Source organism: Spermophilus citellus (assembly GCF_964194105.1).
Source record: "Spermophilus citellus genome assembly, chromosome: 4".
Taxonomy (NCBI): Eukaryota; Metazoa; Chordata; class Mammalia; order Rodentia; family Sciuridae; genus Spermophilus; species Spermophilus citellus.
The window spans coordinates 226,945,750-226,968,388 of NC_138185.1; the positions used below are offsets into that span (position 1 = coordinate 226,945,750).

Consider the following 22,639-nt stretch of genomic DNA (forward strand, 5'->3'; position numbering starts at 1 on the left):
CCTCCCTGGGACCGGGACGCTGCCAGTCTCCTGGCTGCCCGCCGCCCTCCCTCAGCACCTGGGGTCTGGCATACCAACCTCTGGGTGGCTCATGCTGGAGAAGACCTGCGCGTCCCCCGAGGCGCGCTTCCACCAGGACCTCCGCCTCCCTGAGGAGCCTCGCCGGCCCGGGGCGTCTTCCTGTAGCCACAGGGTTGGGGGTTACCCGCCACCCAGCCTGGGACAGGCAGGAGAGAAGGCTCCACCCACCTGGCCCTGACCCCAGTGCAGAGGGACTCAGGAGCTGCAGGGGTGCAGCTGGGTGCAGAGGGAGCGGTGTCCCTTGGGGGCCACCAGGGAAAAGGCCGCGCAGGGCCTCCTCCACCTGAGGCCAGCCTCAGCTCCCCTGCAAGCCCTGTGGCACTGGAGTTCAGTACAGAGGAGGATCTCCAAAGGCAGGACGCCATCTGTTGAGGACACGTCTCCTCCGATGGCCCCTCCTGTCCTCCTCCACGGGGGCCTGTGTCCTCCCCAAAGGCTGCACATGGGCACACATCCCGTGTCCCACCATGGCCCCACCCATGGGAGCCTGGGCCTGTGCCCCACCACACACGAGCTCAGTAGCCGCAGGCATCTCCATGTCAGGGGACCCAGAGGGGACAGTGATGGGCACAGCTGTGGCCTGGTGGCAGCAGACAGGGCAGGGTGCTGTACAGAGACATGCATGTGGGCCGCCCACACAGGTGATCGGGAGGGAGAGTGGTGCAGGGCCTGGCGCCCAGGCCTTGTCTCGGCCTGTGAGCTCTGCCCGGGGCTCACCTGGACTCCAAAGCCAGTGCCTTCTGCTGTGCATTCGTAGACAGGGGAGGACCCCTGTGGCCGTGGCCGAATGACCTCGTCCACAGGCCCTTCAGTCACCTGGCAGGAGGAGAGAGTCGAGTTCCTGTCAGCACTCAGGCTCTTGCAAGGCCAGAAGGCCTGGGGGCAGGCTGCGAGGCAGACACACTCCCTCCCTGGTCCCACTTACAGTGTGGTCCTCCTCAATAGCTGCACCTGGCTCCTCGGGCTGCAGCTGCCGGCCAGACACTGTGGGAAGAGAGGCTGTTGGTGGAGACACACTGGTGGGTGGACCAGATGGTATACAGGGAGGTGGACACTGAGTCCCGGGGAGAGCCACAGCCACTGGGTGGGGAGGCCGTGGCAGGAGGCTGGACAGTAGTGTGCTGGAGCTGGGGAGCTCCCACACTGTGCTCACAGTTGGCAGATTTGGTCAAGAAAATAGCTACAGAAGTGAGTGGCCCACCCCAGCAGGGGGTGAAGTCAGAATGCAGAGCTGATACAACACCTGACCTCAACGTCCAGCACTCAGCAATAAACGACAAGACACACAGAGACCTCGGGCACAGCCCCAGCCGAGGAGCAGGCGGCCAGCGGACCCTGTCTCTGAACCGCCACAGGAGGCGCCTTGATGCCGGCGACTACCCACCGAAAGCCTGTCACAGCTGGAGGGAAGGGAGACTTCGGGACAGACATTCCCAAGGTGAAACTGCCCCAGAGCGGCTCAACTGCAGGTCTGAGGAGCCCAGAGAAAGAGCTGTCCACTTGGTGGTTAGTAGAAACTGCACAAGGTGAAGAGGCAGAGAAGCAGGAGGAACCAACAGACCTCAGAGAGCTCCGGGGAGGCACGGCCGGAGAGAAAGGAGGCTGCGGCTGAGACACAGAAGAGAAAAGACCAGGGCCGTCCATCACGCCGGGGAAACCGGTCGAGAGCCAGCCTCGACACGTGTGGGCATCATAGTGTGTCCTCAAGCAGGAGGCCACCGCCTCGAGGTGACCTGATCTCACAGCACAGCTGTCCCGGGCCCCCTCACTGACAGAAGTGTCCCGTGCACATCTGGCAGCACTTCTCACTAACTTATCTGACAGGACCATGTGAAGCGCGCAGTTGCACTTTTCTTGTGCGAGCCTGGATGGCCAGCACCTCCAGGTCAGCAGCTGCGGCTGCCTGGACGCTGAGTGGGCACAGCGTGACTGCACTTCATCCAGACTTGACTTATAGAAGCAGCTGGCTCATCGGGGTACAGGCTGTAGTCCGTGAACCCCTTAGATAGAGCGTGCTCCTCGCCCACGTCATGGGGTTGTAGCCAGGCCATGCAATCCACGAGGACCAAACAGCAGCGGAGGGAAGTGGGATGGGGCTTCATTCTACCAGAATTAACCCAGTGTCGCCTGGGGCTGGGGTGGGGGGAGACCCAGCGTCAGCAGGGTGGAGGGGATCCAGGGGTGGCAGCCACGTTCTAGCAAAGGGCTCATGGTGATGGTAGGTACAAGTCTTCAAGGCCACCACAAATGACTGAAGTGCACACTTAGGACAGTTAGTGTCACTGCTTACAAACCTCAATGAATCTCTAAAGAAAAAGAGCAATGAACTCTATGCAAAATAATAAAGCTTGTTGTCAAACGTACCAGGTGTAGAGGAAAAGCAAGTGATAACTTCGCACAAAGGACAGGGCAGGGCGGCACTTCAGTGGTCAGTTCTCACATTGAAGTGGTCCGATGTTACCGAAGGCGATTGTGATGAGTTAAACATATGTAACATTATCCATAAAGCCACCACTTAAAAAATAAAAAGATAGGGCTGGGGATGTGGCTCAAGCGGTAGCGCGCTCGCCTGGCATGCATGCGGCCCGGGTTCAATCCTCAGCACCACATACAAACAAAGATGTTGTGTCCGCCGAGAACTAAAAAATAAATATTAAAAAATTCTCTCTCTCTCTCTCTAAAAAAAAATAAAAAAATAAAAAGATAATGGGCTGGGGCTGGGGCTCAGCGGGAGAGTGCTCACCTAGTATGTGCGAGGCCCTGGATTCGATCCTCAGCACCACATATAGATAAATAAATAAAATAAAGGTATTATGTCCAACTACAACTAAAATAAATAAATAAATATTTAAAAAATAAATTAAAAAAGATATAGGCAGCTGTGGTGGTGCACATAAGTGACCCCAGCAAGTCAAGAGGCTGAGGCAGGAGGATCACAAGTTTGAAGCCAGCCTTCACAGCTTAACAAGACCTTTAGCTACTTAGTGAGACTGTCTCAAAATAGAAGGTACAAAAGGGCTGGGGATGCTGCTCAGTGGTTAAGCGCCCCTGGGTTAGCCAGTATGTCAATAGTGTAATTAAAATGAAACACTAAAATACACATAAGTATGTCTCTACCACTCAGATAGTACGCACATTGCTATTTATATGTGTGTTTATATATTAATCCAAAAACTTGTAATTGAAAATGAGGTAAAGATCTGAACAAGCATTTCACAAAAGATGTGCAAATGGCCAACTAGCGCAAGAAAAAGTGGTCCTCCTTCCAGAAGGTACCGAGCTCTCACAGCTCAGGAAAAGACAAAACAACCCAATAGAACAGCAGTGCTGGAAGGGCCACTGGCCAGAGTGGACTGGTCACTTGCCCGGCACACTCCTCTCAAGGGCAGTGCCACTTGAAGCCACAGCCCACCAGTGAAGCCTGGCCACCTGATAGTGACGAGGATGCGCAGCATGACCTGCCCTGTCCCAGGCCTGGGGGCAAACTGGTACAGCCTCTGGCAAACAGCCACCATGTCCTACCTTCCCTGTGGCCCAGCCACTCAAGAGCCAAGGAGGTGTGGCCAAAGCTGTCCTGTTGACAGCACCCAAGAACCCGAAAGGCTCAGATGTCGGTCAAGAGTGGACTGAGAAACACCAAGGATGAGGATTAGTGGACCGCTCCCTGCCTGCAGGGCCGTGGAGCTCACAAACACGGCGCCGAGTGGGAGAAGGTACTAAGAGAAGGTACCAGGGAGGTGCCCCGCTGCCGTGGAAGTCCTGGGTGGCCAGCTTCCCAAAGGGTTACTGTGATTAGGATAGCTGCATAATCTGTGTTCTTTCTCTTAAAAATTTAAAAATTTCACATAAAATCAAAATGAGGAAATTCTGAACTTTATGCCAACGAATGGGAAGAGTCAGATCAGCTGTAAAAACAGTCAGTGCTGCGCAAGCAGCGGACATTCCAAACAGCACCACTCCAGGAGACCACTGCCCACAGGGGACACTGGGAATCCCAGAGACTGTCCAGGCACAGTGGCCATGTCTGGGATCCTGGTGACTCAGGAGGCCGAGACAGAAGGGTTTAAATTCAAGGCCAGCCTCAGCAACTTAGTGAGAAACTGTCTCAAAAAAGAGACTAGGGGGGCTGGGGATGTGGCTCAAGCGGTAGCGCGCTCGCCTGGCATGCGTGCGACCCGGGTTCGATCCTCAGCACCACATACCAACAAGGATGTTGTGTCTGCCGAGAAGTAAGAAATAAATATTAAAAAATTCTCTCTCTCTCTCTCTCTCTCTCACTCTCTCTTTAAAAAAAAAAAAAAAAAAAAAAAAGAGACTAGGGCTGTCCATCTTCAGCCACCTCCCTCCAAACCCAACCTGCCATCTTGCACCTGGCCCAGTGACTCCCTCCTTCATCCATGCTCATTCTGGACTCTCGGGCTGGGCTGGGGCTCAGTGTTGAGCACTTGCCTCGCCTGTGTGAGGCCCTGGGTTTCACCCTCAGCACCACATAAAGATAAATAAATAAATAAAGGTCTTGTGTCCAACTACAATAAAAAGTATTTTTTTAAAAAAAGAAAGGTTCATGGGCTGGGGATGTGGCTCAAGCGGTAGTGCGCTCGCCTGGCAGGCGTGCGGCCCGGGTTCGATCCTCAGCACCACATACCAACAACGATGTTGTGTCCGCTGAGAACTAAAAAATAAATATTAAAAAAAAAATTAAAAAAAAAAAGAAAGGTTCATCTACAACTAAATACACACACACACACACACACAAATAAAATCAGGTAAACTACACAGGCCTAATCTGGCCCACGGAAAGGTTTTGAGAATAAGACTTTATTGAGACAGAACCACAAACAGAGTTTCAGGCCCACCCTTGGGTCTCAGTGCATACTGCAAGGAGGCTCGTGTTCAGGGACCGCCTCTTTCTTGAGGCACCTTGCTGGTGATGAGAGGAACAAGTGCCTCTGCAGCCCACCTGCCCAGGGGTCTCGAGTTTCCTAAGGACCCTGGGCCAGACTTTGCAGATCAGGCAGAGCAGACCCCTGTGCAATTCTGACCTGCAGGGCGCAGCACTGGCCTCTGGGACCCCGTGCTTCCTGTTCCACGGGGGGAGTCCTAGCCTTGGGACCCAAGGAGATGGGGAAGCCCAGTTCTGGCAGGAGTCTGGGTTTGGCTGCTGGTCTCTGACCAATGTGCTGTGTGACCCTGAGCTCAGATTTCCTCGTGGATACCAGGGTCCAGCCTGCTTACCCTGCCTGAGTGTCAGGCCCTGGATGCTCCTGTCTGCAGAGCCACATCTGGGCTGCACCTGTGCACCCCAACAGCACCTGGCCCTCCCTGGCTTCCTCTTGGGCCTTCATGTCTTTCTACAAAGTGACTCTGGAGGGCAGGAGACAGCCTCTGAGACTGGCTCTCCCGGGAGAGATGGAGAGGAAGCCAAGGCAGAGCAGATACTCTGGGTCATGCCAGAAGTTGTCGGGGCCCACCCTACTTCCTGCCCCACCTCCTTCCCACTGCTCCAGTGGCCAGGCCCAGGCCCTGGCCTCCAGGGCTCCATGGGAGAACCCCAACCCTGGTTCCCCATCTGCAAGTCTGACCTGGGGCAAGGGGGTCCACTCAAGTCCCCAATACTCCAGGCACCCCCCCTCGGGTCTACCCACAGACCCCCACTCCCTAACCAGGTGGCGGGGCAGTCTTCTCCTGCACAGCTCTGACCTGGACCAGATGGGCCTCTCCCCAGGGCCATCTTATTGGCCTTGACTGGCAGGCACCAGTCTGCCACCCCCAGGGTCCCCTGATGCTCCCAGTGGAATACTTGATGCCCCGTCACTGCCTCCCAAGCAGCTGCCTGCCCCCCACTTTGCCCCTCACCCCATTCCTGCAGAGTTCCCCAGAGGACCCATCTGAGCCAGAGCCACAGGCCAGGACTGTAGGACAGGGCAGGTATGGTCGGGGGCTCTGGGTCTCTGAGCAGCTCCCCTTTCTGGCAGCTGGACAACAGCTGGGCAGCCTCAGCCTCAGGAGCTAGGCTCCCGTTCTGCTGTCCCAGAGCCAAATGCTCCTTCCCCAGGCTGTTAGGCTGATGCCTGGTGTGTGACATGTGAGGAAACTGAGGCTGGGGGAGGCTCAGTGCAGGGCAGAAGCTGGGACTCACCACGGTGGGGGCCCATCACACCCCATGCTGGCCACTGACTGCCCAGGTCACCTTTAGGCACTGCTGCTTTGGACCTCCCTGGGCCACCTGGCCCATTGCAACTGCCCTAGTCTTGGGGTGGGCCTGGGGTCCCTGGGCTGGGAGGGGGCTGGCCTGAGAAGTTCCTCAGGACACCCAGAGACCCAGCCACCCCCTCTCCCTCTGAGTCTCCCAGCTGCCTTCTGGTCAGACAAAACAGAGCCCATGAGAGGCTCCATCTTGCACGGGGTGGTGGGCGGCTGACAGGACAGGGATCTGCAAGGCAGCTCCTTGGGAAAGAGGACCTCCAGGCCGGGAGCCCAGACCCACGGGGGTTAGGGGGTCCTGGGCCCCGCGTGAGGCCCCTCAGGGTCAGGCAGGGACCCACCCCTGGCCCTGGGAACCTGCACCTAAATCTGCTCAGGGGCGTCTTGTGGGCGGTGGGCCGTGAGGAAAGGTGTTGACAACTGGGAGCAGGACACACCCTGCGCTGGGAACCCGGGAGGGGGAGGAGGGAAGGAAGAGGCCCAACCAGCCCTGCCCAGCTGGCCTGGGGGCCTGGCCCACCGCCAGCCTCAGGAAGGCCCACGCGTAGCCAGTCTTCCCTCCTAGCCACCCTGGTAAGCACCACCAGCAGAGGCCAGGAGGCGGCGCAGCCAGGAGCCAGGGGCCCAAGTGCCCAGGAGCTGCCGCGGGCCTGGCCCTGGGACGCACAAACAGGAAGGGGGAAATCCTGCCTGCTGCAGGAGGACTGCCCAGCGCCCTGCCCGCCTGGGAGAGGAGGACCCTGTGTCCCCACCTCCACCAGCTGCAGGGCCCCAGGCCCCAGAGCACAGAGCATCCCACCCACCTGCCCACCAGAAGCTCCGCAAACAGCCCATCAGAGAGCACTGTGGCTGGGACAGTGACACTGTGGCTGGCAGTCACAAAGCCCCACTCTCCACAGGAGGCATGGAGGGGACTCGCCTGGGCTGGGCCCAGCTGTCCTGGGTGCTGGTGTCTGTGGCCTCCACAGTGCCTCTTCCTGGGAGTCCCCCAGCTCCTCTAAAGGGCCTCACACTCCTGCAGGCGTGACCCCCAGCTGGGAGGAGACCCAGCTCAGCCCCTCACACTCCTGAGCCCCAGGGGAGCCCCTGGCCCAGAAAAGCTGACTCCAGTGACTGGAATATCTCAGGGTGGGCCTGAGCAGTGGGCTGGGAGAAGGCAGGTGCTGGCCCAGGGGACAGGAAGGGACACAAGTGGGGACTGCAGAGAGGGGCATCCCACCCCAGATGACCCTACAACACCTGGCCCGCAGGCCCTCTTCAGCAGAGCCACAGAGGTGGAGCGTTCACTGAAACAAAACTCAAGTTTGCATCCAAACCGCCACCCAGGGTGAGCTCTGGCCTCCAGGCTGGGCCAGTGTGGTGGGCCTGTTTGCATGTCACCAGGGCAACAGGGTCCTTGGGACGGGACACTGCAGAGGTGCTCCTTTCTCCATCCGCTTGAGAGAGTGTGTACAGAGGCATGTGTGGCCGAGCGCCCCTGCCCAACACCCTGGACAGCCCCCAATTTGGCTCTGGCAGTGGAGTGAGCAGGCTCACCCCGAGGAGACGGCCGCCCTGCCCTCACTGGGCGCCCACACGGACTCGCGCACGCAGCTCTGCCTCACCACATCCTGGACTTCGGGGAAACTGCCCAGCTCGGCTGACTGTCACGAGACCCTCTGACCTTATGAGCAGCACCCCAGGCAGTCAGGGGCCTGCCCCCACCCCCGATGTTTCTGGAGATTATTGTGAATGTGGAGACGGAGCCAGGCGCTGGAGGCCGAGTGGGGAACCAGCCTCCGCAGCCCTGGGCCAGGGCTCCTCGCCCCCCGGGTGTTCACATCACCCTCTCCCAGAAAAATCTCTGTAGTTCCTGCTGCCATCCATCTAAAATCCCTCTCTGCTTCCACCTGGGGCCCCGCCCCCTCCTGCCTCTGGACTTCACATGCTGTGTCCTCACTCAGTGAACTCACAGGGTGACACTCTGCCATTGATTCTGGACACTCCTTAGTTCTGGTCTTCAGAGCACCATACTCACCAAGCACTCAGAGCCTGGCACATAGTCGGTGCATAACAAATGCTAGTGTGAGGTGTGCACTGGGCAGGGAAAGAGAAGGAGCTGGTCAAAACCCCTGCAAGGACTAAGCCCTGCCCAGCGTTAGCGGGATTAGTCCCGGAGCCAGAGGGCAGCAGGTGAGCCCAGGATCCAGCAGCCAGCAGTGCAGCTCCCATGCCCACCCATACCCGACGTCAACTGAGTCTGGGTAGAAAGGCCAGCACCCTAGATGCCAGGACACTGTGACCAAGAGGGGCGGCCCCCACCTGAGGCCCAAGAGTCCACCTTGGCAGCTCCAGGAAAGCAAAGCAGGCCTTGCTGAGCCACCTCCACAACCCAGGTCCCCCTATGCCAGACAAGGTCAGCGACCACTACCCTAGAACCGTCCCAGGACATGCAGCTGACCCTGATAATCTGTCCTGCTGCCAAATGGCCATGCCAGTGCCCTGGCATCAACATACCCCTAGCCAAGGCTCCCTTCAAATGAGAGCCACCGGCCCCGACTGGCCAGGGCCAGGGTCACCTCCTGAGCCCTGTGTACACCTTGCACACCCTGGGGTGTGGTGGCCAGAGACTGGTCCAGGAACTGGGAGCTGCAGGGCCCCTTGCCGACAGCCTTCCCAGCCTGACTGGCCCTGGCACAATCTAGCAGGAGCTGTTGTGAACCGACAGTGGGTTCGGGGACAGAACAGGGGATCAGGGGATCAGGGAGATGCCCAGGCCAGCTCTGCCCCTGCATCCCCCCTTGCCGGCAGCCCATCTGGCCCCCACTGACCTGCTGAGTGGTGAGGGGGCAGGTGCCGCAGGGCTGAAATTGAAAGGGGACAGGCTGCCCAGGGCAGGGAGCAGCCTCACGGAGGAGGCCAGGCCCAGGACGCTCTCCCAACTGGCCCAGAAGAGATTCCTGGGCTGCCTGCCTCCCTGCCCGCCTGGTTCCTCCCCTGCACAGCCCTCCCCACTGTCCCTCCCTCCTGGCCTCCTCCTCAGGCAGGGGCTGGGCGGGTCCCGGCATAGGCCAGGAGCTAGGCCAGCCTCCCCAGCTCAGCTTAGGGAGCCAGGGGCCCCACCCTGAGTGCCCCCCAGCCCAGGCAGCTGACTCGGAGAGGAAACGCCCTCCTGAGTCACCGCTGCAGCCCAGCGTGTGCGTCCCTGCTGTGCGGGCGACTGCTATGAGACAGCCCTGCCTCAGTTTCCTCAGGGAGACTCTGCTCAGAGCTGGCCTGGCTGGGCACGAAGCGACGGGGCAGGGAGGTACCTTCCAAGCGCAGGCCGGAGCCCACATGGTGGCCAAGCTGGGCCCTTGGGGAAGTGGCTGTGGCTGCTGCCACTCGTGAGGGCAGCCTGGCCCAAAATACCCTTCCAGTTCTTGGGCCCTGACTTGACAGCTCCCAGCCCTCAAAGCTCCAGGGCACCCATGAGCCTGGTGTGGCTGGGCCCCAGCATGTTTAGCAAACCACACCCTTTCCCGTTCGAATGGTGGCCGAGAAACACTCTTCCTGAGTCCAGTGACCCCAATCACCCACCACCCAGAGCTCAGCTGCCTGGCCTGCCCCTTCCTGCCACCTCCCCCCTTTTTCATCAGGGTTCAGCACCCAGCTCATGCCTCTGGGCATCCAGCAAGCCTGGGCAGGACAGAGCAGCTGTGTTGGCTGCAGATATGCAGGGATCCCAGGGCTGCCACGCCCTGTGCCCGAAGCCCAGTGGGCAGGGCCCAGCTGGAAGTGGGTACCTGCTCCCAGGGGCAGGCTGGAGCAGGCCCTCACAGCAGAGGAGCCGAGCCCAAGGTTCCAGGGCTGGGAGGGGTCCGGCCATCCCCCGGGGGGTCAGCACAGAATGGCCTGCACCCACAGCCCTGCCCAGCATGGTGGCCCAGAGAGGGGGCTTCCTGGAGCAGCTGAGGGAGCCAGAACTTCTACTGGGACTTGGGAGCCAGAGGACCCTGAGGTGAGGGACAGCAAGAGAAGGGCCCCAGGTGAGTCGGAGGGCTCTAAGGTAAGGAGAAGGCAGAGGGAAATGGGATGAGAGACCCAGGGACACCCCAGTCCTGGAAGGCAAGGGTGGCACCAGGCACCCCCCAGGCCCTGATGTAGGACTAACAGTCACAGAAGGAGATGACTCTTTTCACACTGCCACAGCCGCTGGCAGCCACTCCTGTGCCCCACTCCCAGGTCTCACCTGGGGACTTTGTTTACTGCCCCAGCAGGCAGCCAGCTCATTGCCCAGGGCATGCCAGGCAATGCAGGCTGGTCAGAGGGAGCCCAGCTGCTGGCCCAGTGGTGAGGAATGCTGACCCCGAGCAGCACGGGCGGCCACTGTCCCCTTGAGCCTGTGTGTGCTGACCAACCTAGCCACCCACCCCAGCAGCTGCACAGGGCCTCCTGACTCCCAGCCAACTTGCCTGGGGTCCTGGGCTATCACATGGTTGTCGGGGTCCCAGCTGGGACATGCCCACTTCACAGCAGCTGGAGGAAGGGCCCTGCAAAGCCACCTGCTGCTGGGTGGCCCAGAGGCCATGACCTCCCCTCCTGGCACAGCCCTCACCAACTCAGTCTCTGCCGTAAGGCACTGACGGTGCCCCACTCCAGGCCCTCTGCAGTCCCCAAGCTCGGGCATGAGCCATTTGCTCTGCCTGGGGCACCCTCCCTGCTCAGAAACAAGATGGCCTGCTCTGCAGCCCTGGGCCCAAGCTGGTGAGTAGCAGGTGCCAGCAGGTTTGCAGAAAGGCTAAGGTCAGGCTGGGAGCCCAGGGCTCTGCGCTCAGAATCACTGTCCCCTGAGGGGAGGGGAACGGAGGCACAGCTGCCAACCCCCACCACCTGCCCTGGTCAGTGTCCATTTCCACAGTAAGCTAACCTGACAGCCCAGGAGACCTTGCCCCTGCCTCAGTTCCCAGGAGTCCCACTGCTGGACCCCTGTTCCATGTGGCCAGGCTCAGTGGCCAGGCTAGGTCTCTAGAAGAGCCACGTCACAGACCCTGGGACCTAGATGTGCCCTGGTGCCCACTTGCACAGACAGACCTAGCTCAAAGCCACCAGGACCCACAGCCCAGTTTAGCGTCACCATGGGAACCGGCATTGGCAGGGGGCAGACAGGGAGGGGTGGGCAGCTCCTGGTGAATCAGCTGATACGGTGCCACGGTGGGAGCAGAGCATTCCCAGGGGTCGTGTCAGAGAGCTGCCGGTGCTGCTGCACCAGGAGCAAGGCTGGGCGGGGAGGAAGCCACCACAGGGGTCCCGTCTCCAGGTGCCCTGCAGGAGGCCTCATTCTTCCTTGCGCACAGAGGGTCCAGCTCTCAGAAAGCCAGGAGAGGTCAGGGGGTCCAGCAGGCAAGGAGAGGCTGGCCTTGCTCTGACTCCACTAGAGCAGGGGAGGACCAGGGCTCGAGCTGAAGACAAAGAGGCCTTGACTCAGCTGACACTTGGCCTGCCGGTGCCTGCAGACAGGCCCAGCACTGACCGCTGCCTCCCTGTGCTAAAAGGAAGAGAGGCCCAGGCCTCGGGAGGCCCCTCATTTGCCTTGTCCGCTGTGTGTCCCTGGCACCCTGACTGCCTTTCTGTCCTGCTGTCCTTCCAGAACCCCATGTTCAGTGATGCATCCCTTCCCAAACTCCTGTCCAGTAGCGGTCAACTCCAGCTCCACCATCCACCTCAACCATGGAGCAAGGCCTCATGCAAGAAGGAATCCAGCCAGAAGCTCTCTAAATGCCACCCTATGTCACAAGCACCCACAGGGGACGGAGGGCAGCACACAGGACAGGAGCCTGGCAGCGGGGGCGGGGGTCTGGGAGTGTTTCGGGCGTGTCTGGGGTGCCAGGAGGGGGAGTGCAGCTTCCCGCCCCAGGCCTCCTGGGCCCCGTTCCAATTTTCCGCTTGAGAAACTGCTCTGACTATTAAATATTTATCTCAGCAAGGCAGGCCCTGCTCCCTGGCCACGGCTTCCAAAAAAAGAAAACAAAGGGAACATGGAGGTAGAGATGGGCCAGCAGGGCAGACACCCCTCAAGACCAAGCCGCCCTCGGGGCAGAGGTCAGGGAGCCGGTCGTCCTAACTGCGCCTCTGGCTAAGGCTCTGTCCAGGCCAAGCCCCCTTGAGGCTCACCCCCCAACACCTGGGCAGTTCCCAGACCCAGCCTCACCCCTTCCCACTGGAGCTGCCCAAAATGTGGAGCCAGGCAAGGTGGCGCACACCTGTAGTCCCAGCTGCCAGGAGGCTGGGCAGATGGCACCTTAACAGCCAGCCTGGGCCACTCAGGGAGACCCTGTCTCAGAATAAAAAGGGTCGCGGGGGCTGGGGCTCAGTGGTAGAGCGCTCGCCTAGCACGTGTGGGGCCATGGGTTCCCTCCTCAGCACCACATGAAAATAAAATAAAGGTCTTGTGTCCAACTACACCTAAAAATAAATATTAAAAAAGGACTGGGGGTAGCTCAGTGGTAAGGCACCCCTGGGTTCAAACGCCAACACCAAAAAAATGGGGGGTTCCTTCCCTCCTAGTAGCTGCTCCCTGCCACCTGTCCATCTTACCCCCAGACCCGCCTGTTCTGCTGCTGCGGTTCTTTGCCGGGCTCTCCAGGCCTCGGCAGGAGCCCCTCTTTCCTGCACCCCTTCTCTTTAGGAGCTGCTCCTGGTCTCCATTGGGTGGGCCTTCCTCCAGGAAGCCCTCCTGACTCCCCACTACCTGAGGCCATATGGCCACAGCAGAGCTTGCCCTGTGTCTGCAAACACTGGGTGAATCCCTGCTCTGCTCACGTGTGACCTCCTGTGTCCCAGGGCCCTAGGACACACTGGCTCTGGGTGGCTCTCGGACACAGATGGATGGGTGGACAGGCAGAGATGGGTGGCATCCTCTACTTTTCCGATTGTCCTCGAGTGCAGGGTGTGGAAGCGACTGAGGAGAGCTTGGCTTTCACTCCTGGACTAGGTGGCAGAGACCCGCAGGTGATCAGTGTCCCACCTGGCTGCCAGGGTTCAGGCTCTTTCCTGCTTACACCTACACTTCCCCCATGCCCTGGGCATCCAGCCCCAGCTGAACCCCAAACACAAAGGCCTTCTGAAAGGAAGTCATAGGAGGAAAGACAGAGAGGGTCAGAATCAGGAAGAGTTGGGTCAGCCCAGCAATCCAGGGGCTTCCTGGAAGAGGCAACAATTAGCCCAGAACAGATGAGCATGTCTAAGCAGAAAGAGAGAAGGCTTTCCTGCTGCAGCCTTGAGTGGGGGTAGGCACACAACTGCTTGGGCACGCGGAGGCTGGGGGCTCCACCAGTTCCACCCTTCTGCCACTCCTGGGCCCTGCCCACCCCTTGCCCTGGCTGTACCAGGTAAGCACAGCCTGAGGCTTAGGACAGGAACCAGAGGCCAGGAGACAGCACAGCCTCAGCCCTGGACTGCCCAGCTTGACCCCTGGCCAGGGAAACAACTTGGAGTGTTGCCAGCAACAGCACCCCCAGTGTGGCTTCTGAGAACCTACCTCATTCAAGAAGGGTGGCATCCCAGGGTGACCATGGCTACCTCCTCCTCATTGCCCAACCTGGCCATGGCTACCTCTTCATTGCCCAACCTGGCCATGGATACTTCCAGGCTGAGAAGGGGCCTTGGAAGCCCTGTTCCTGGTGGGCAAGGCACAGCCCGCACCTGTCAGACCCACATCACTGCCCAGAGCAGGCAGACCTGACACCCAGGAGTGGCACTATGGTGCAGGACCTGGCCTTCCTCTCTGGCCTCAGGGTCCCAGCCCCCCATCAGTGTGGACAACCTGGTCAGGAATAACAGTGCGGTGCCAGCCCAGAGCCTTCCTGGCTACATAGCTGCAGCTCAGTGTGGCAGCCCTTGGCGCCACTGGCAGAGGCAAGATCCAGCCTGCAACCCCCTAGCCCCATGGCATGCAGAGGCACAGCCATCTGCAGAATAATCCTGGAGAGACCCCAGTCACACTATGGCCCCTCCCTGGAGGAGAGACCACCCTAATACCAGTCATGGTGTCACTGAACCCAGTGCCTCCCTGGAGGCAGGGGCGGTGTTTGGGGTGTAGTTGGGGGACATGCTCAGGCCACACCAGGCACTTGCAGGTCCCAGGCAGGGGCCAAGGCTGGGTGTGTGGGGTCTCCTCACCACTTTAACTACCCAGGACTCAGCTCTGCCCCTGGGAAGGAACAGGCCTTCCCCAGGGATAGGGGTGGATGTGACTTCCAGTGCCCACGGGAGTGAAATTCTTCCCTCCTGCATGGGGTAGATGAATGTGTTGGGTGAAGGATCCCAAGTGTCCCTAGACTGGGCGGATCCCTATGCAGGGACCACAGGCTCCCTGTTCCCAGCATGGCCACTAGGGGACAACCTCCAGACAAGATGAACCACAGACTGCTCCTTTCCCAGGGTTGCAGGAAGCCAGATAGGCTTTGGGAGGGGCTGGCATTAGGGGGCTCAGGAACTGGGCCTGGCAGGTACAGGAAGGCAATTTTGGACTGGGCAGAAAGACAAGGGTAGGACAGGGCCTGCTGAGCTCTGGCCTGCTGGTGGGGTGAAGGTTTAAAGCTGGAAAAGGCCCAGGACCAACTCTCCAGAGGTTCTTGATCAGTTAATCATGTCCCAGGGCCCCTGTGAAGGGCTGGAGAGGGCCTGAGGATCTTCATGTGGGATGGAACCCCCGTGGGTTCTGATCTGGCAGGTCTCCCACCAAGCTGCAGCGAGGACCACTGACCTCATTCTTCAAGAGAAGGCAGTTTATAGGCTGGACAGGAGGAGGGACTGACCCAGACGGGCCAGGGAACCACAAAGCCAAAAGCAGAACTGAAGGCCTTCAGCTAGGAGGGACAGCCAGAACAGAGCTCTGTGGAGCCAGAGGTAGGTGAGATGGTTGTGAGACCCCCACAGCTTGGAAGCCTCAGGCAGTGGAGGCAGGGGGTAGCTGGAGGCAGAGATAACCCATATCCTTGGGGCCCCACCCTTCTCCCTCCATTGAAGCCCATCCACAGCAACAGGGAAGGAAGAAGAGGGTGGGGTCTATTCCCCCCACCAGAGCCTTCTCCCTCTGCTGTCCAGGGCAAGTCAGTGTACCTTAGGCTTCCATATAGGCAGGGGAAGCCCAAACAGGAGGTCAAGTGCAGTGAAGGAAATTGCAGGAAGGGGCCCAGGCTCCCTGCTCTGGTGGCCCTGCAGATCAACCCTCCCACACTGGCCTCAGTCCTTGTCCTACAGGAGGGCCCTTGGGAGCTCCACTGCAGGTGGAGGGACACGCCCATCCTGGGCACCCCTCTGCATCACTAGCTGCTTCATTAGCCTCACCGACCTGTTTTCCCCCAGGGAGTAGGGTCCAGTCTGTGCCAATGCAGCATTGCCCCAGTCCCTGTGCCAGGATCTGGCCAGGTGCCCTGGGTGTGGCAGGCTGCATTGCTGACCCAGAGCCTGAAGGACAACCCCTGCTGCTCCACCCTGCCCTCCAAGATGCTGAGACACCCAGTCCCAGGCCCAGGGCAGGAACAGAAAGACAAAGAGCACCAGGTACTCATTTTGCAGCAGAGGTTTGAGGAAGGGGTCACCCCTGTAGGCTCTTTTGTCACCTCTTTTGCCCAACACAGAGGGACCCTGTGGTTTGATCTCTGGCCCCACTAGACCCCTTCCCAAGCCTCAGGTCTAGCCCTGCCACAGTCACCACCTCACTGATGATCCAAACACGCAGTAGCCACGCTGTGGACCCTGCCCAGGCCAGCCTGGCAGCTCTGGATCAAGGCCAAGAGCCCTGACTCCTGGTCCCACCAGGCTGCTTCCCCCAAAGCAGGTCAGAGGGCAGGCCTCGAGCAGGTTCCCAGAGTTCTCAGTCCATGTCAACATGCGGCCATGCTCTGGTCTGGGCAGCAGCTGCCCAAAGTCGCCTCTCTGAATAAGACAAGAGTTCCCGAGGGTGATGATAAAGGAACGAAGACGGAGAGGAAGAAGCAGACAGGAGCAGCGAGCCAAGAGACAGGAGCAGGGAGACAGTGATGGAGACCCGAGAGAGACGTGAGCGGAGGGTCGGAGATGGAGACCCGGAGAGGGAAGTGGGAAGCCGGGAGACAGGGGCAGATAAAAGGCTGAGACCCGAGCGCGCGAGACCCGCGGGCCCTCCCTGAGGTGCCCCCCGTCCGCCCGCCCGCCCGCGGCAGCCCAGCCGGCGCTGCTCGCCCCCAACGCGCCCGCGGAGCCCACCCGCCGGAGGGGAGCGGGCTGCAGGCGGGGAGGAGGCGCACCGCTGCCTGGGGCTCCGGGCCAGGTGGGCAGCACCACGTGGAAGCAGTCGCACATCGCGGCGGCCGGGAGGTGCGGGCCAGCGGCGGCCCGGCGTGTCCAGTTGCCGTCCCTGCTCCAGCACGCGGGCGGGCGGGCGGGCGCCGCGCTCGGCCTCGCAGCTTTGCGCTGCTGCGGGCGGCCAGCCTCGGACTGCGGACACTGCTCGCGCCTGGCGACCACGGCGCTGGACCCGCCCGGGCCCGCCCGGTTCGCGCCGGCCACTGCGCGGCGAGCGCTGGGGCGGGGCCGCTGGCCTCATTCAGCCCATTGGCTGCGCCGCCCTGGCCCCGCCCCGCTCTGGGCCAGCCCCCGGCCCCTGAGGCTGGCCCCGCCTCGCGCCCCCAGCCAGCCTTTCTGGGCCCACAGAACTGGCTGGAGACCCTCCACCTGCCCGCACTGGGGCTCTGGCACTTGTTGCCGTTGTCACCTCCAACCTGGGGAACAGTAGGGGAGCGGGAGCACGGCCTGTGATCTGGGCTGATCAGGACAAGATGGAATTCTCCAAGGGAGGAAGGAGGGAGGCGGGCCACAAGAACAAAGACTGGGCTAGACAGTCCAGGAAGGACAGGGTGGCCTGGGCAGGACTGCAGTGGGCTGTGCAATTCCGATTGCCCGTGCTGGGGGCTGTCCTGGAGCCCAGGACCACCCCCAGAATTCATCCTTCCCCAGGTTCCTGTCAAGAGCCTGGAGGCTGGGACACAGGGGTGACAAGCGTCCCACTTGGCCCTAACCTGGGACTCAGGGCTGGTGAAGGCATAGCCAAGCCTGTAAAGTTGAGGTGCTCTGCAGGGCAGTGCTGGGTGGTAGTGGGCTGCGGGTGGGAAGGGCTCCTGGCAGACACTTAAGCTGGGGCGACCTTGGGGGTGAGCTGTGAGCCAGCCGCAGAGCAGAAAGTATTCCCAGTAGGGCAGATAGATAGTGTAGGTGAAGAGGCTGGGGGCTGGAGGTGGGACCTGAAGGTTAGACCTGCTGAGGCTGGGACAGGGTGGAGGGTGCCTCTGCAGAGGGGGCTCCAAGCAGTCCCTGTGTCTGCAAAGGTCAGTGGGAGCTGAGGAAAGGCCACCCCGGTGGCTGGGATGGGGGCAAAGCTGTAAGTCAAGAGTAGATGGACTAGGGCAGTGAGGTGGGGACAGAGTGAGGGGGATCTTGATATATTGCAGAGGCTGGCAGAAGGGACCTGGTGAGGCCTGGAGTAGGGCAAGTTGGGAAGCTTGCTTGGGCTCCCCATAGCACCATGCATAGGGGATGGGCATGGAGGGCAGGGCCCAACAGTTCTCTCAGCAGAGAGATTACTGAGACCTGGCTTCGCATAGACTTGAGGACACCTTGGGCCAGAAGCAGAATCCTGGGACTAAGCCCTCCCATGTGCCACCCTGGAGGCACTGCAGGCAGGAACAACCCAGACAGGACAGCTACTACCAAGAAAAAACATTTCTGGCAATGTGCTGGTCATGCTGGATCACACACACACACACACACACACACACACACACACTCACACACACCTATTCTTGTGGCTGGAAGCTGGTGCAGGGGGCAGCCTCGTGGGGGGGGGGGGCAGTGAAGGCTGAGAAGCTCCAAGGGGCCAGGCTGCAACAGAAGGGCCACATAGACACAGCTGTGAGCAAGGTCATACACACACCAGTACACAGACCACAGGCCACCTTGGATACCTCCCAGTCCAGCAGACATTCACATGTACCCAGACACACTCATGTGCACACACTAAGGCACACACACAATTATATGCACAACAGTGCAGACACCTGCACAGTCACACACAGATGCACATGCTCTCAGACTCACATGGGGACCTTGCTCAACCAGTAGGGCCCAGGTGAGCCAGCTGATGGGATGACTCACTCTGGCAGTTCCCGTTAGCCAGACTGCAGCTGCCAGGCAGGCTGCCAACAGCAGGTCAGATGGACACTGGAGTCACTGCTGGGAAAAGGCCCTGGCAGCCTCCTCCAGTGGCACAATGGGGCATAGCCCTGTCTTTCAGGCAGGGGCACAGGGTCTCACCCCTTCCTCTGGGGAACTGCCCTGGGTTCAGGAAGAGAGAACCGTCATGTGCCTGGGTATTTGTGTCCCTGTGTCCCAGATGTGTCCCTGTGTCTGCCCAGCCTGCTGTTCCACTGTGTCTGAATCTGGCTTCTGGGTCCATGGACAGGTCCTGGGAACAAGGGCCAGTCTGTGGAATCAAGGGCCTTATGGAAAAGGCCCAACTGTGACCCCTACCCCATTAGGTGTATGCTGTTAGGGAAGCCATGTGGTCCACTGGGCCCTGCCCAGATCAAGTGGACTCACTCCATGTGACACATCCTGATCATCTGGTGTGATCACCACAGGGCTGTAGTGGCTCCTGTCCACTTCGTGGAGGAGAGGAGGCAGAGGTGGCCTCCTGGTGTGACCCTGGGCTCACCTAATGCTCCCCCTACCTGTATTCCCCTTCAGCAAAGCAGGACAGCCCTCAAGACTGAATTGGTGGGACCAAGCCTTTCCATGTGCCACCCTGAGAGTGGGAGAGCATCACACCCAGAGGGCCATGCCCCGGCACCACTCCCACTTTGGGTCAGCAAAGATCCCCTGAGCTGTGTCCACTGGTCCTGTCCACTCCTGGCACAGAGATGGTCCCAGATCCTGGTCAGGGCATGCCTAGGGGTGCTGGCTCCACCCTGGGCTTCGGTAAAGCTCAAGATATGCTCACTGTCCTGCAGGAGTCCTGCTCATCTGCAGCCCTGGGTTGCCTCCGGCTGGCTTAGAGCCCTGGACTCCAGACTGAGGGGGGCATGAGCCCTGTCCCCAGGGCTGCCTTCCCCAGCAGGTGGAGTCTGGCTCTGCCCTGCCCCCAGTGCTGGGGCTGCCGTTTGGCTGTCAGAGGGAGCTGAGCGCCCTAACCCAGGCCTGCCTGCCGTTGCCCTCCTGGGAGCCCCTTTGCAGGTCTTAGGCCAGTGCCTTGAGGAATAGACAACTTGAGGTGTCAGCCCAGAGAGCTTCCCCACCTCAGGGGCCAGACTCATCCCCAAGTGTCCCTGTGGAACTGTGGGCTCTGTCTCCCTGAGGCTGTCTCTGAGAGGGCCTACCCACAGATGGGGCCAGTCACAAGCTGGACCTTGATACCCAGGGCCAGGTCTCAGAAGCCCAGCCTGGACCCCGGGATCACAGCAAGCAGAAGCGGGGACAAAGTGTGTCTTGCCCCATCCCCATCCCTCCCACCAGCTGAAGCCTGACCTTCATCCACTGCAGAGCCCTGCACTTCCAGGACTTCCTGTTATCACACACAAGTGCCCCTCTGGGGACGTGTGCCAGCTGGGGAAGGCCACTGCAGCAGGGCTCAGCTCCGGAAGCAGTGCCCCTCACCCCCCAGCAGCATGAGGACACAAAGCCAGTTCAGAACTCGCCCTGCTCTCTCTCCTTCCCAGGTGGGGCCTGGGCCAGGAGCTGGCCATGTCACCCTGCCCCCCACTGGATGCTCCCCTACTCTCCTGCATATCTCCAGGCAGGCCGGGATGTCCAGAGCATCAATGATTGATGCCTCCTTGCAGTAACTGCAGCAGCATAACGAAAATAGCTCTGCCTTGTCCCTGCTCCTCCCGCCACAGCCTCACCCAGCCCAGCCCAGCCAGAGGGAGTGGGGGCATCTAGGACTCCTCAGCTACCCTAGCCCGCTTCATCCTTTGAAGAGATGTTGGGGATGGTTCCAGGCCTGCTGGCCCAGGGTCTGAGGACGTTGGCCATGAGCAGGTGGCACATGGCCCACACAACCACAGCAGCCCTGTCTCTAATTGTCTCAGTCTCCCCCAAAGCTAAGAGCCTGACTCAGGGCTGGGCATGGGGTCCCTTCCTCTGTGCCTGTACAGCTCAGCACATGCCTAGGACCAGGACACAGGGTCACAGCAAGTTCCGGGGCTGGTCTTTCTACCCAGGGACCACAGGCTGACACAGGCAGGGATGGACATCTGCCTGGAGTCTAGGCATCCTGGAGGAGCAGGACACCTGGGTATCTCTGGGGCAAGGGACCCCTGCTCAGCCAATTCTTTCTATTGGTGATGCCAGGATCCACCAGGGTGACTACGGACTCTAGGCAGAGTGGCGCCTGCTCCAGGTGCTCCAGGGCCCAGGGTGGCCCTTCCTCCTGAGGATGGAATAGGGGAGGCTTGGCTCTAAGCAGGACTGGGGTTTGGGGGTAGACACAAGTAGAGGGAGAGGAGGCTAGGAGACCAGCCTGGTCTCCTCCTGGGGAAGTCGTGGCCTCCTGACTTTAGCGAGGAATCACTCCTCTTGGGCCACTGTCCTTAGCACATGGAGCCAATTAAATCTGAGCAGCTACCTGATCTGCCCATGCACCTGGAGGTCCTGCCCAGGCTCATGCCCCCTGCTGAGAAGCAGGAAATTCCACCCAGATGCTGGCCCAAGTGGCAGAGGCCACCTAGCAGCTACACGGGCCGCCCCACCTCTCCTGCAGCCAGGGATGGTCACCCAATGTCAGGGTCACCTTGGTCCTTCCTCAAGACAGCATTTCTTCAGTGTGGTCACTAGGGGTCATCCAGGTATAATGGTTCCAAATGTCTGCTGCAGCAAAATGCCACACCCGGCCTGGGTTAAAAAGAGCACAAGCTCATCCTCCCTCCCAGTGCTGGCGGCAAGGCTGTGTTCCTTCTGGAGGCTGCAGGGGAGTTCAGCCTCCTGGTCCTTTGGACCTCCTGCTGCCTGTATTCCGGGGCTTGTGGTCCTGCGTGGCTGGTGGTCTTGCTTGTTCGGCCTCTGCTTGCACCTTTGTATCTTCTCTCTCTAGCCCTGACCTATCTCCCAGTCTTTCTCCTCCCTCCCTCCCTCCCTCCCCCTCCTCTTTCTTTCTTTCCTTTTCAGTGCTAGGGATTGAACCCAGGGCCACTTTACAACTGAGCTGTGTCTCCAGCCCTTCACTTATTTATTTCTGCAGTACTGGGAATGGAACCCAAGGGTGCTCTACCACTGAGCTACACCTCCAGCCCTTTTTATTTTTTCTTTTGAGACAGAGCCTTGCTAAGTTGCCGAGGCTGTCCTTGAACTTGTGATCCTCTTGCTTCTGCCTTCTGATGCACCACCACACCTTCCATCTCTTTTCTCCTTATGAGGACCCCATGATTATGCAGGGCTCAACCACATAATTTAGGACTACCTCTTCATCTCGAAAGCCTTGCTTTAATCACATATGTGAGTTCCCTTCCACTTCAGAAGACCCAGCTTGCCAGGGATTAGGAAATACTGCGTGATGTTCCCCAATACATCATTCATCTACCATATCAAGAAGTGCAGGTGGCCCCCACCTGAGCCCATGGTCAGGAACTGCTGGAGCCTGCCATTGTTTGGTGCCTGAGTGGTTTCCTCTATTACCACCTGAAGGCCATTACGCATCCCACATGAAAGCTGCGGCCAGAGGACTTGGAAGCTGCTGGAAAAGCATTCCAGACCCACTCCCCTTCTCACTTGGGCATCTGGGCCCAGACCTCAGCCCCTAAGAGGACAGCATTCTCATCCCCTTTCCAATTCTGGACTTCAAGGTGGCAAGCCCAGTGGGAAAGGGGAGTTGGACAGACAGCAGGACTGCTGACTGAGGCTATCCCGGGTGAAAATGAGACAAGTGGAACCACTGTCTGCAAGCCCAGCCAGTGTCTGACCCCCCCATCCTGCAGGGCCACCATGGGTGCTAGGGCGGTGCTGCAGAGACCTAGTCCCGAGCAGTCAGACTGCAAGGCTCCCTGCCTATCAGGAAGTGTGTGGGGTGGTGGTGTCAGGAGGCTGTGGTCCAGGTTGCAGAGAATGATCTCATCTTGTCATTTTTAAAATCAAAATTTTCAGTAGCGTGGCTGAGGACGGGGAGAGGCTGGATAAGTCATGCAAGGACAGACCTCTGCAGGGCTCAAGAAGGCTGAGGGAGGTGGGGTGAGCATGGAGGCGGCCCTCCCCTTCCCAGAGGAGGCCAACATGGCTGCCAGAATGGCTGCCAGTCTGGGGGTGCTGCAGGGGACATGGAGTGAAGCACAAGTTGACTTCATGAGCCTAGGGGTGTGGGCAGGGGATG

The 22,639-nt window shown here is 59.8% G+C and overlaps 1 protein-coding gene across 1 annotated transcript; it reads right to left on the minus strand.

Annotated features, from left to right (window-relative positions):
* Positions 1 to 36: 36 nt before the first annotated feature.
* Positions 37 to 16,707, minus strand: LOC308646999 (protein AHNAK2-like). Its single transcript, XM_081290684.1, has 4 exons — positions 16,536 to 16,707; positions 1,007 to 1,065; positions 799 to 897; positions 37 to 180 (listed from the first exon to the last, which is right to left on the minus strand). Exons 1-4 carry the CDS (start codon positions 16,588 to 16,590, stop codon positions 52 to 54), a joined length of 342 nt encoding a protein of 113 aa, XP_081146810.1. The 5' UTR covers positions 16,591 to 16,707; the 3' UTR covers positions 37 to 51.
* Positions 16,708 to 22,639: the final 5,932 nt, after the last annotated feature.

Bases quoted from the DNA above. Each gene is read 5' to 3' on its own strand.
- LOC308646999 (XM_081290684.1), bottom strand. From the start codon at position 16,590: ATGTGCGACTGCTTCCACGTGGTGCTGCCCACCTGGCCCGGAGCCCCA. The intron at 1,066-16,535 runs GTGCGCCTCCTC...CTCTTCCCACAG, and splicing joins GCCCGGAGCCCCAGGCAGCG to TGTCTGGCCGGCAGCTGCAG. The intron at 898-1,006 runs GTAAGTGGGACC...TCCTCCTGCCAG, and splicing joins CTATTGAGGAGGACCACACT to GTGACTGAAGGGCCTGTGGA.